A 12,205-nucleotide genomic window follows, 5' to 3' on the forward strand; every position below is an offset into this window, starting at 1 on the left:
AGCGCCGGGCGCACCGTGTTGGCCGTCGTGTGGCAGGCACCCGAGACCATCCCGTCGGCCAGACCCATCTCCACCATGAGCGTACCATAGCACGTCTACACATAGCAGTACGGTGAGCCAAACAGTCCGAGACGACGCCAGGTGCACACCGCTTCCGCAGCCGACTCGCGAGCCACTTCACGCGAGACGCCCTTGATCTTGCGCTTCTCGTAGAAACGATCGGCATACATATCGAGGTCGGCAGACTTGGACGGGTCCACGATGGACGCCGCCGACAAGTCGAGTCGGAGCGTCTTGGCGCGCGCCGCGATCGAGTCGACGTCACCGAGGATCGTGATCTTGGCAATGTCGCGCCGGAGGACTTCATCAGCGGCTTGGAGAATACGGTCGTCTTCGCCTTCGGTGAGCACAATGTGCTGCTGCACCGCGCGCGCCTTGGAGAAGAGAAAGTGCTTGAACTGCTTGGGCGTGCGCTTCGTGCTCATTTCCTTCGAGACGCCGCCGACGACCGAGTCGCGCGCGACATACTTGTCAAACCTATCGCCAAGTATTAAATACACTGTGTCCGATCGGCATGATGATAACGTACAGAATGTACGACTGCTGGATCTTGGTCCGGCTCGTGGGCAGAATATCGCACGTGACGCGGCTGAGCGCATTCGCCGTCTTGTACGAGTCACCCTCGACCGTATAAATCGGGATTGTCGCATTGTCGATCTTGGCCACTAAAAAAGCAAATTTTGTGATTTGCCATCGCCACATTTGGTTGCGAAATATCCTACTGCCGTCGAGAATGTCCTTGACGTGGTCCTGGGGAAACTTGCCGTTGGTCAAAATCACTGCCGCGACGTTCGGGAGCGCACCCGAGAGCTTACTCACAAGCAGACCCAGCATGACGTCTACATGCGTCATGTGAGATGCCGATATCGACGCAAGGGTACGTACCCGTGCGGTCGGCCGATACAATGACAAGGAGACCGTCCTCGTGCTTCTTCATGTGCCCAAAGAGGTCTTTGAGGTCGCTTGTTCCGACAAAGCCGTCGGTGACGACGACGCTGTTGGGCGACGGCGGGCCGTAGAGCTGCGTCGCGTGGAGCTGGTCCACGACCTCGTTCAGGCGCTTGGACGCAAGGATCGAGTCGAGGGGGAGCGCGCCATGGAAGGTGTTTGCCTCGCCCTTCTGGGCCAAGATGGCCTGCACGCGATTCCGAATGTCGATTGGGTCTTTCGTGTGCACGCGGTTGGCGATGGAGCCCACGTACGTCAGCCCAGCGTCTTGGACCGCGTCCTTGGCAAGAAGCACACGCGTCACGATCGTGTCGACGAGCTTCTGCGTGCGCTCGTCCTCGGAGAGGTTCTCGTCGACCTCGGCATCTGCGAGGTCGCTCGTCAGAAGCACGGGCGCACCAAGCGTCTTGGCCAGCTCCACGTTGATGTCCCACGCCAGCTCGGGCGCCGACTCGAACATGGCGCCTTCGATGACGACAAAGTCGTGCTTGGCGCGAAGGGCTTCAAACTTGGAGATGATCGTATCGGTGACCGAGTCGAGGTCGCCCTTGAGTCGGGCTTGGACCACATCGTCGTTGTAGAGACCGACGAGCTGGTCCTTCTCCTCCGGGAGCTTGAACTCGGACTTCATGACCTCGACGTGGTGGTCGGACACGCGCGGGTTCTTGTTGGGCGCGATCGGTCGGAAGTAGCCCACGGACGGGTACTTGACCGAGAGCGTGTTCATGAGGCCGAGGAGCACGGGCGACTGGTGCGGCGTCGTGTCGTTGGACATGACAAAGACGCGGTCGTTGGCGTGGGGTGCTACACATACAGCCGTCAACCTACCTCCTAGATCTCCATGCGCCTACCATCCGAGAAGAGGCGGCTCGTGGCAGCGCGCGCGAGGAGCGCGGACCGGCGCGTCGGTAGCAAGTGGCGGCTCGCGCGGAGCATGCTGACAATCTGAAAATGACGCTGGATCGCATTTCTGTGTCATTTGCGTCTAGCTTTCGGACATATCCTACCTGAATCCCATAAGTCCGATTTGTAGAGGTTGAGATTCGGCAACGGTTCGAAAACAGGCAACCGGCAACGGTGCGTGTTTTTGCGCAGCGGGTATTTTTATCCCCGAACGAATCTGAATAAAATTCACTGGATTTATCCTGACTGGAGATTTGTAAGGGCACCTCGGAATTACGATTAAATACAGTAGAAAGGCTCCCGTTTTCTGGGCGTCGTGGGCGCTTATCCGGACAAAGATCCGCTTTTCTGACGCACCGGCCGTGGATGTCCCAAGGCGATGTGTTCCACCAATGAGGCGCAGTCATTCTCGTACTTGCCGCCGCTCGAGCACGCGCCGCCGGCCTGTCGCACTCCGTGTCCTCTCTAACGAACTCGGTCTCCTTCACTGCGCGACGCTTGCCATTATATCGCAATCAGTTCATATTGCACTTTGAAACACGATGGACAAGCTCACCAAGATCCTCGTCCTCAACGCGGGCAGCTCGACGCTCAAGTACAAGCTCTTTGCTGCGTCGCGCGCCGTGGCCAAGTCGCACCTCTCGCTCGCGCCCATGATCTCGGGCATGGTCGAGATTGGCGAGGTCTCCAAGGTTACGCACAAGACGCACGGTGAGAACCCCAAGAAGATGGAGCTCCCGGACGCCAAGCTCGACGACCACAAGACTGCGCTCTCGCTCGTCATTGACCTCCTTTGCGACCCGAGCTTTGGCGGCCTCGCCCACAAGAGCGACATCAACGCCATCGGCCACCGCGTCGTGCACGGCGGCGAACGCTTCTCGGACGCGTCGCTCATCACACCTGTACACTTCATGCCCTCCTAGCTCCACTGAGATCTTGTAAATAGGGTATCATGGGCGCGCTGGAAGAGAGCATTGCGCTCGCACCGCTGCACAACCCGGCCAACATCCTCGGTATCCAAGTCGCGACCGAGCTCCTCGGCGATGCCTGCCCGCAGGTCGCTGTGTTTGACACGGCGTTCCACGCGACAATGCCGCCGTCGGCCTTTCTGTACGGCCTTCCGTACAACCTGTACAAGGAGCACGGCGTCCGGCGGTACGGCTTCCACGGCACGAGCCACAGCTACGTCGCGGCGCAGGCGGCCAAGCACCTCAACAAGCCGCTAAGCGAGTGCAACTTTATCACGTGCCACCTCGGAAACGGTGCGAGTGTCACGGCCATCAAGAACGGCCAGAGCATTGACACGAGCATGGGCTTGACGCCGCTCGAGGGGCTTGTAATGGGCACGCGGTCCGGCGACATTGACCCGGCGATCCCGACATTTCTCCACAACCACGTGGGCATGAGCTACGCCGAGATCGACACGATGCTCAACAAGAAGAGCGGGCTCCTCGGGCTCTCGGGCGACGCCGACATTCGCGTGCTCCAAGACCGGTTCCGCGCCGGCGACGCCCACGCAGACCTGACGCTCGACGTGTTTGCCCACCGCGTGCGCAAGTACATTGGCGCGTACCTCGTGCAGCTGTCGCCGCGCCTCGACGGCATCATCTTTACGGGCGGCATTGGCGAGAATTCGTGGATCCTCCGCAACAAAATCCTCAAGGATCTCGCCCACGTCGGCGTCGTCGTCGACAAGAGCCGCAACGAAGTCGACCTCAACACCAACGTCCTCGAAGTCCACGCCGATACGAGCAGCGTCCCGATCCTCGTCGTGCAAACGGACGAAGAAAAGAGCATTGCGGCCCAGACGTACCGCATCGTGCAGGAATAAGCCGACAATAATGTCATCAACTACAAACACACATTGTCATTATACTATGTTCAGACGTCGCCACGCCGCGTGTGCAAGCATCTCGTCCAGCTTTTCATTGCTCCGACGACGCACTCAATAATCGGTCCCGCAAAGTGGCCGTTGACGAAGCACGGCCGCTCAATTGTGTCGTCACGAGGGTTAGGGGTCCAACGGATGCGCGTCGAGGTATAGGTCCTGCAGACAAGAAAACCGACGTGGACCCAGACGTAGACGCAAACGTAGACCCAGACGTAGACCTGTGGAGTGGGTCGGCTGATAGTCGACGGCGCCGAGCAATCGGGGAGCGGCTGCAACCAAGTGAAGTTCGCTAGACACAAGGATATGCAAAGGAATCTCAACCGTGAACCCACGGACGCCCTTGGATGTCGCGTCACACTTCTCCGGATGACGTAGACTGGAGACCACAAGCTTTTTCCGCGTGTCGGCACGGCTTCTGCAAGGCGTGCATCGGTCGACGCCAACGATTGGCCGGGCTCTCGACCAGCTTTGGGACAGCTGTTTCCGACTGGCCACTCATTCGCCGCCGCCGCGCGCCATCACGCGCCACACGCAAGCGCGGCGTGCCGTGCTGCGTAGAGCCCGTCCAAGGCGCGTTGCCTCGCACGCGACGCCGTGCGCCAGCTCTGTCGGAACCACCGCGCCACTTGGGACAGCCGTGGGATATGCAGTGAGTCACGATGGTGGCATAAATCCAGCCACGCGTGTCGCGTCCATGCTTCCGCAGCGTCATCGCCAGAGGTCTGTGGGTCGGGTTCGACGAGGCGGCCGCTCCCCGTTTGGCGTGACGGGCGCTCGCACGCCGGAGCCAACCGCGTACATGTATAGAGAGCGCCTGAAATTTGGCGCGGCGTCGGCGATGGTGGTACCCACGTGACTTTGACGTCACAGCGGTCGACCACGACGTCAGCATACAAACCGCAAGATGTAAAGCAGGAGGTCTGCGAAAGAAAGCAAGCCACGTGGTGCGCCTCTATGACGGATGGCTAAACGCTCCATGACGACGTAATCGCCCAAGGTCCGTGGTGGTGGTGGACACTTGCGCATTTGCTATGTTTCGGCTTCGTCGGCAACTCCCGTCCGTGGCCCGCCGCTGGTATTCGGAGAGTACGCCGATCTATGCTTCCATCATCTCGACAAAGCTCATGCGCGATCCTTTGTAGCGCACAAGGTCAACGACCGCGTCATCGTGCTCTCGAACGATGCGACGTCGCACCAGACACCCGTGCTTCTCGGCCTCATGAATACACTCGCCATCAAATACCACTCGGTCGGCTACTTTCGGCCGATCGCACCACCGCTGGGATCGGACCACCACGTCGAGCTCTTCAAGTCGGAGCTCAAGCTGCCCGAGACTTACGAGCAGCTCGTGGGTCTTCACCACGACGACGTGGTGAACGCGCGCTTGACCGGCGACCTCGACATCATCACCGATACGATCGTGGCCAAATTCGAAGCGCTTCGCGCCAAGCACGACTTTGTCGTTATCGAAGGCGCAACGTTCGAGTCGGCGCCGGAGCTCGCTTGGGACATCAACGTCGAGCTCGCCAAGACGCTCGGCGCACCCGTGCTCCTCACCAACGACTTTTGCGACCTTCCCGACACGCAGCGCATTGAAGATGCGATCGCGACGCGTGTGCTCCTGGGCAAGGACGCGGTCGACGCGGCGGGCCTCACGTACATTGGCTCGATTGCGAATCGCGTGCGCAGCTCGACGCCGCTCGAGACGCGCAAGCGGGTGCAAGATCTGTTGCGGGAGAAGGGCGCGGCCGACCCGACGATCTTTCTCGGGGCGCTCCCGCTCGACTCGATTCTTGCATCCAAGCGCTTGAACGAGGTCGTTGCGCAGCTGCAGGCGACGCAGCTCTATGGCCCGGCGTCGCCCAACAGTGTTGTCGTCACCGACGGCCTCATTGGCACAAGCGACCTGAAGGAGCTTTTTGGTCATCTCAAGGCCCACGATGACGGTCTTCTTGTGATCACGTCGGCCGACCGCACGGGTACGCAGCTGACGACAAGCGATTGCTTGCGGTTTCTTATCGGGCTTCCCCTGTATAGATGTCGTGCTGGGACTTTTGGCGAGCCGTGCGTCCGGTGCCCTTCCCAACGTCGCCGGTGTCATTTTGACGAATGGCTCCTACCCGCAAGACCACGTCAAGGACATTCTCGACGGCAGTAGGACATTTCACAACCAAATGTGGCGATGACAAATCACAAAATTCGCTTTTCTAGTGGCCAAGATCGACAACGCGACGATCCCGATATACACGGTCGAGGGCGACGCGTACAAGACGGCGAACGCGCTGAGCCGCGTCACGTGCGATATTCTGCCCACAAGTCAAACCAAGATCCAGCAGTCCAACATTCTGTATGCAACGACCTGCACTCTGTACTGGATCTGATCTGATTGTGGACAATATGTCTAGCTTTGACAAATTCGTGTCGCGGAGTGCGCTCATGGACACAGTGTGCCAAGCTGTCAAGAGCACGAAGCGGACGCCCAAGCAGTTCAAGCACTTTCTCTTCTCCAAGGCGCGCAAGGTCCAGCAGCACATTGTGCTCACCGAAGGCGAAGACGACCGTATTCTTCAGGCCGCCGATGAAGTCCTCCGGCGCGACATTGCCAAGATCACGATCCTCGGTGACGTCGACTCGATCGCGGCGCGCGCCAAGACGCTCCGACTCGACTTGTCGGCGGCGTCCATCATCGATCCGTCCAAGGCGGCGGACCTCGACCTCCTCGCCGCACGCTTCTACGAGAAGCGCAAGGTCAAGGGCGTCTCTCTCGAATTTGCCCGCGAGTCGGCGTCCGAAGCGGTACGCTTCTTGATTCGTCCTGGATTATTTGGCTCACCGTACTGCTATGTGTAGACGTGCTATGGTACGCTCATGGTGGAGATGGGTCTGGCCGACGGGATGGTCTCGGGTGCCTGCCACACGACGGCCAACACGGTGCGCCCGGCGCTCCAGCTCATCAAGACGCGCCCCGACCGCCCGCTCGTCTCGAGTATCTTCTTCATGTGCCTCGAAGACGACGTGGTCGTGTATGGCGACTGCGCCATCAACACAGACCCGACGGCCGAGGACCTCGCCAACATTGCGGTGCAAAGCGCCGAGTCGGCTCGGGCGTTCGGCATGGAACCCCGTGTCGCGCTCCTCTCGTATGCAACCGGCGACTCGAACAAGGGACCGATCATCGACAAGGGTACGTCGTCCTGTCTACTGCAGGAATACGCATGCTGATATGTCGATATTAGTGCGGGAAGCCACCAAGCTCGCGCAAAAGATGGCGCCCGAGATCCCCATGTACGGCCCGATCCAGTACGACGCGGCCATGAACCCGCTCATCGCCAAGCAAAAGGTCAAGGGTCTCAAGAAGACCGAGATGGAAGTCGCGGGCAACGCCAACGTGCTCATCTTCCCGGATCTCAACACGGGCAACAACACGTACAAGGCGGTGCAGCAGTCGACCAACTGCCTTGCGATGGGCCCGATGCTGCAGGGCCTCAACAAGCCCGTCAACGACCTCAGCCGCGGCGCGACGGTCGGCGACATTGTCACAACGATCGCCATCACGGCGATCCAGGCCCATCAGATGAACGAAGCGGCCTCAACCTAAGTTAATATGACACCAACACTTTTGTGAAAGTAGACAGTATTCTGAGTGGATTCGTATCTCTTGTCAAGACGCACCCGAGCCGCCGCCTGCGCAGCCACGGCCCGGTGAGCGAATGAAAAAGGAGATGGCTAGTCTCTACGTATGCGAAGTCGTTGTGAAATGACGATAACACGAAATACCACGAAATACGTTCATATATGTGCACTCGTATTCGAAACTTTCCGGCGCTAAATTGTGACCAGTGGATCGCGCGGCGCCAGAATCGCTATCGTGCGGTCGTCGGACCCGAGGCGACGCTTCCTATCATAGCGGCGCCGGAGACAGCCGCAGCACAGACACAGCTGAAGCAGCAGCCACTGCCGACCCGTGTAGAGAAGGAAAAGGAGCGAGCCGACGAGCCGGTATACGTTGAAGGCGCCAACTGCGATAAACAAACACGGCATGTAACCTAGAGATCGTCAGGGCAAGCCGCCGACGAGCGCTGCGTTCGAGACGAGCCACAGTGAGAGCAAATTTGACCGAAACGAGTCAAAGCCGACGCACCAGATCTAGGATCCCCCTTAGATCTTAGTCGAGGCCATAGAAGGACGCACCTGCAGTCGCGGCTGCTTGTTTCGCGCGGTCTTTGGCCGCCTTTGACGCGCCACAACGTCCTTGTTCTCGCCGTTCTTGTTGGCGTCCGAGCTGACGTCGTGGCTGCTATCGATGCCTTTGGTGCCCCAGCTCAAGTCTAGCAGGTTGCAAAACGAGTAGATGCTGAGCGTGTTCGATCGCGCAAACGTAGCATCATATCGCCACGTCGACCATAGTACAATCATGACGGGCAAGAGGAGCGAGTCCTGGACGAATGAGAGCATAATGTGATGGAGCTTGCAATGGCACGCGGCTGCGATAACGTAGACACCAAAGACAGCGATACCAAGGGCAATCTCTTTCGGCGACAGTGCCGCCGCCCCCGTGTGGACCAGCGTCAAGACGGACGTGGCTGTCGTCAGCACGACCAGCACCATGTAGTAGGCGCCAATCGCGCGGTACGTGCGTGCGACGTGTTTCGGTCTACAAGATATGCGCAATATTGTCATGATTCCACACGACAAAATCGTACCGGTTGCCCATGTCGAGGATGATCTGCACAAGAGCACCTCGTAACACATGAGCAAGGACGTAGTATGCAAGACAGCACACCGTGTACCTCAGGTCAACTTGGGTACAAAAGCCGTGGAAGAACCAGAAGAGCGAGTGAAGTTTCCCCGCGTTTTCCTCTTTTAGCGCAAAGTTGAAGGGGCGGCCTCGCATTCGAGTGCGTCCAGAGCTTGGTACCGGACGCCTCGGGCAGCAGAAGCGTCTTTTCAAAGAGGTGCAACGATGTGGTCAAGCCCGCCGACATGATGCGCAGCGTGTCCTCGTCGTAGACACCCGTCTCGCGCAGTTGGGTGAGCGTACTCGCCGAGGCTTTGGCGCGGCCGTCGCTGACAATGATGCACGTTTTGCCACGCGTCGTCGCCCGGAAGATTGTGTCGGCACAAGTACGCGACGTTGTTGCCGACCTTGCGCAGCGTCGCCTCGATCTCGATCTCGTCGTACGTGGTGATGACGATGAGCATGCGGTGGCGGCGAAGGACCTGCAGTTGATACCCGTCGCGCGAAAACTTGGACGGCGACCGCGTCAGAACGGGCGTGTAGTGCATATTCGTCTGCTCGGTCTCGTCCCTGCCAACCGACGGTGCAGCCGACACTGTCGTTGGTATCGAATTGTCTTTCGATCGCCGCGGGGGTACGCGGGTCGGCCCTCGGGGCGCAGTTGCATCCACCACAATCCCTTCGGCCCAGCCGACGACAACGCTCGCTTTGGCGCGCAGCAGTCGCCGCACAGCAACATCGACTTCGATGGCCGGGACCGCGTCGAGGTCTTCTGCCGCACTAGTACGACCATTCTTTTATCCAGATGCTATCGACACAGGACAATCTAGGTACCCAAGGACGCGATCGGCGACTTCCTCGTAGTGCTGCTGCCGTTTGGCGACGACGCCTTGCTCGATGAGCCGAAACCCTTCCAGCGCATTCACGAGCTTGGCCGTGCCACCGAGCGCACTCATCGAGCTTGTGCGCGAGCAGCCGTTCTGGAAGGAAGGTCATGGATCAAACACTGACAGCGAAATACAATCGTCGATTTCTGAATCCATTCTTTCAAATCGGTCGCGCTATTCTGAGAGGGCGCAACACGCTGGCATGGCCGACCCGTCGTCCCGGCTGCCGAGTCCGTTGGCGCGCATGACGTGGCTGAACCAGATGGCCGACGCTTTCGGGATGCGCTCCATCGTCTCGTAGTTGACCCAGTGGAGACCGAAGCGCTTGGTGTAGCCGCACGCCCACTCGTAGTTGTCGATGAACGACCACGCAAAGTACCCCCGGACGTCAACACCCGTCTCATTGATGGCGCGGTGCACCTGGGCCAGGTACGCTTTGTAGTACGCGATGCGCGCCGTATCGTCGGTCGCTGTCTCCTTGTCCTTGTCGGCGACCGCGCACCCATTCTCAAAAATGTAAATGCCGCCGGGCGGTGCATACCGCTTCTGGATCCAGTGCTAGTCGTAGAATAATGTGCGAACTGCTTGAAGCTGGACGACACGTACCAAAAGGTTGTGAAAGCCGTAGGGCACAATGTTCCATCCAATGTCGGTCTGGGACCAGCTCGGGTCGGACGAAACGTCGACGGCCTGGTCGTCCCAGATGCAGCCATCGTAGCCCGGCAGTGTGTCGTAGCCTGCTCCTGGCTCGGCGTACTTGGAGGCATAACTGTTGATACCGAAAAAATCCACGCTGCCTAGAAACACAAGTGGAAATCATGGGCAAACGACGGGGTCGACGGAAGACATACCGCGCACCAGGTCCACTTGCGCAGGAGTAAAGCGCGGGAGGCGGTCGCCAAGGCGCGTCTTCATTGTCGCCGGGTAGTCGCCAAAGAAGATCGGGTCTGCAAACCAGCCAAGCTCAAAGAGCACTGAACGCTCGGCGGCCTCTGCGTTGCGCGCAAACGTCGCCGCGTCGTCCGATGGCTTTGGCTCGCGCCATTCGCAGTTGAGTGTGAGCCCGATCTTCCCGCCCTGGGCTGCCTGAAACACCGTGCGGTAGACGTGCACAGCGTGCGCGTGCGCCAGAAGCAGGTGATGCGCTAGCATCGCATTCATAAGCTCCATTTCAATCGATCGATCAGATCAAATTGTATACCCGCCGTGTACGTCTCGGTCTTGCACTTGTGCTTGCGGCCCGGCGCCATGTCGCCGGTGCCATGCCCGAGCAACGCCGAGCACCACGGCTCGTTGAGCGTCAGCCACTGCTTGACGCGGTCACCAAACCGCTCAAAGCAGAGGCGCGCATAGGCGGCAAATGCGTCGATCACCACTTGGCCGCCAAGCCAGCCATCAAACTCGGTTTGCAGCGCCAGCGGGAGGTCCCAGTGGTACAATGTCACGATCGGAGTGATGCCATGCGCCAACAGCTCGTCAATGAGGTTGCTGTAGAACGCAATGCCTTCCTCGTTGATATGGTCCGTGCGGCCCGTCGGGAGGATACGCGGCCACGAGATGGAGAAGCGGTAGTGCTTCAGGCCCATGTTGGCCATGAGCTGGACGTCTTCCTTGTAGAGGTGGTAGTGGTCCACCGCCTTGTCGCCGGTGTCGCCGTTGAGAGTTTTGCCGGGCGTCTTGGAGAAGGCATCCCAGATGCTGAGGCCGCGGCCGCCTTCGTCAGCGGCGCCTTCGACCTGGTACGCGGCGGTGGCGGCGCCCCAGACAAAGCCGTCCGGGAACGTCAGCATTTTCGTTTTTTGATTGTGGTCATCCGGATGGCGTTGTGTCATATTCCGGTTACGAGACGTTGAAGTTGGCGCATGATGTGCTAACGCAGGAGGGTGCGATTGCGGACGGGGGTGTTTGCTCTACCAACGTACTTCACGTCATCGACCTACTCTTGCCCACGTCAAGCGAGCTATCAGAGTTTGCATCATGGTCAACACGTGACGACCTCGGGCATGGCGACCGTCGGGCAGCCCGACTACCGGCAGCTGGCATGGGAGGTATGTATGGGGTTCCCACCATTGTGTAGGTTGTGTGCCACCAAGGAATCTGCCGGCATCCGAGCTTGACGGCGGATTGTCAAGGGCCTAGGGTGAAAGAAGAGGCGCGACGTGGCGTGTCGGGTGGGCTCGGAGCGATAGAAACGTTGATGTAGCGCAAGCATGATCGCCATCATGGATGACTCGCAGGCCATCCAGCCCGTGGATTGCACGAAACACTAGCTTGTACCATAGAATACCGAAATCAAGCTGGTTGAAGTTGCCTTGGTAATGACGCTTGGCCACATCAAGCATCGACGGATGTCCTCCATTCTGCGTGTGGTCCTGTCTCTGGCTCACCACTGGTGTCATTTCGTTCTTCACTTTTTCACTTGCCTCATCAAGCACCAACGCGAACACCATGCCTATGCTTCAATTCCCTGACGGCTTTGCCTGGGGCGCCGCCACCGCCGCGTACCAGGTCGAAGGCGCCGCTGACGAAGGCGGCCGCGGCCTCAGCATCTGGGACGCCTTCTCCAAGACGCCCGGCAAAACTCTCAACGGCGACACCGGCGACAAGGCGGTGGACCACTACCACCTCTACAAGGAGAACGCTCGGCGGCCTCTGCGTTGCGCGCGAACGTCGCCGCGTCGTCCGATGGCTTTGGCTCGCGCCATTCGCAGTTGAGTGTGAGCCCGATCTTCCCGCCCTGGGCTGCCTGAAACACCGTGCGGTAGACGTGCACAGCGT

General features: G+C 59.4%; 6 protein-coding genes across 6 annotated transcripts; 3 read left to right on the forward strand and 3 right to left on the reverse strand.

Moving 5' to 3' along the window:
• On the reverse strand, nt 1-1,949 carry SDRG_17154 (hypothetical protein; the record flags this gene model as incomplete). The annotated part of the gene is made up of 6 exons (XM_008623391.1): nt 1,860-1,949; nt 946-1,812; nt 783-899; nt 590-725; nt 150-537; nt 1-95 (listed from the first exon to the last, which is right to left on the reverse strand). Coding segments are annotated over exons 1-6 (1,686 nt in total), but the record flags the coding sequence as incomplete, so codon positions are not given.
• A 370-nt stretch (nt 1,950-2,319) lies between these two features.
• On the forward strand, nt 2,320-3,775 carry SDRG_17155 (acetate kinase). Its single transcript, XM_008623392.1, has 2 exons — nt 2,320-2,813; nt 2,858-3,775. The coding sequence occupies exons 1-2, from the start codon at nt 2,454-2,456 to the stop codon at nt 3,740-3,742; spliced, it is 1,245 nt and encodes a 414-aa protein (XP_008621614.1). The 5' UTR covers nt 2,320-2,453; the 3' UTR covers nt 3,743-3,775.
• Nucleotides 3,776-3,990: 215 nt separating this feature from the next.
• SDRG_17156 (hypothetical protein) lies at nt 3,991-7,449 on the forward strand. Its single transcript, XM_008623393.1, has 7 exons — nt 3,991-4,888; nt 4,945-5,781; nt 5,840-5,956; nt 6,014-6,149; nt 6,208-6,598; nt 6,653-6,986; nt 7,039-7,449. The coding sequence occupies exons 1-7, from the start codon at nt 4,834-4,836 to the stop codon at nt 7,398-7,400; spliced, it is 2,232 nt and encodes a 743-aa protein (XP_008621615.1). The 5' UTR covers nt 3,991-4,833; the 3' UTR covers nt 7,401-7,449.
• Nucleotides 7,450-7,858: 409 nt separating this feature from the next.
• SDRG_17157 (hypothetical protein) lies at nt 7,859-9,496 on the reverse strand (the record flags this gene model as incomplete). The annotated part of the gene is made up of 6 exons (XM_008623394.1): nt 7,859-7,948; nt 7,994-8,456; nt 8,593-8,689; nt 8,721-8,869; nt 8,931-9,320; nt 9,375-9,496. The coding sequence occupies 6 exons, from the start codon at nt 9,494-9,496 to the stop codon at nt 7,859-7,861; spliced, it is 1,311 nt and encodes a 436-aa protein (XP_008621616.1).
• A 105-nt stretch (nt 9,497-9,601) lies between these two features.
• Nucleotides 9,602-11,259, reverse strand: SDRG_17158 (beta-glucosidase; the record flags this gene model as incomplete). Its single annotated transcript, XM_008623395.1, has 4 exons — nt 9,602-9,985; nt 10,034-10,224; nt 10,279-10,572; nt 10,629-11,259. 4 exons carry the CDS (start codon nt 11,257-11,259, stop codon nt 9,602-9,604), a joined length of 1,500 nt encoding a protein of 499 aa, XP_008621617.1.
• Nucleotides 11,260-11,829: 570 nt separating this feature from the next.
• On the forward strand, nt 11,830-12,142 carry SDRG_17159 (beta-glucosidase; the record flags this gene model as incomplete). The annotated part of the gene is made up of 1 exon (XM_008623396.1): nt 11,830-12,142. Exon 1 carries the CDS (start codon nt 11,876-11,878, stop codon nt 12,140-12,142), a length of 267 nt encoding a protein of 88 aa, XP_008621618.1. The 5' UTR covers nt 11,830-11,875.
• Between the last annotated feature and the right edge of the window lie 63 nt (nt 12,143-12,205).

This window comes from Saprolegnia diclina, assembly GCF_000281045.1.
Source record: "Saprolegnia diclina VS20 unplaced genomic scaffold supercont1.205, whole genome shotgun sequence".
NCBI lineage: Eukaryota > Oomycota > Saprolegniomycetes > Saprolegniales > Saprolegniaceae > Saprolegnia > Saprolegnia diclina.

What these genes read in the sequence shown, in the direction of transcription:
- SDRG_17155 (XM_008623392.1), top strand. Translation starts at nt 2,454, where the DNA reads ATGGACAAGCTCACCAAGATCCTCGTCCTCAACGCGGGCAGCTCGACG. An exon ending in ACGCGTCGCTCATCACACCT is followed by an intron (nt 2,814 to 2,857) that starts GTACACTTCATG and finishes TCTTGTAAATAG; the next exon opens with GGTATCATGGGCGCGCTGGA.
- SDRG_17156 (XM_008623393.1), top strand. Translation starts at nt 4,834, where the DNA reads ATGTTTCGGCTTCGTCGGCAACTCCCGTCCGTGGCCCGCCGCTGGTAT. An exon ending in CAAGGACATTCTCGACGGCA is followed by an intron (nt 5,957 to 6,013) that starts GTAGGACATTTC and finishes TCGCTTTTCTAG; the next exon opens with TGGCCAAGATCGACAACGCG. An exon ending in GCGAGTCGGCGTCCGAAGCG is followed by an intron (nt 6,599 to 6,652) that starts GTACGCTTCTTG and finishes TGCTATGTGTAG; the next exon opens with ACGTGCTATGGTACGCTCAT.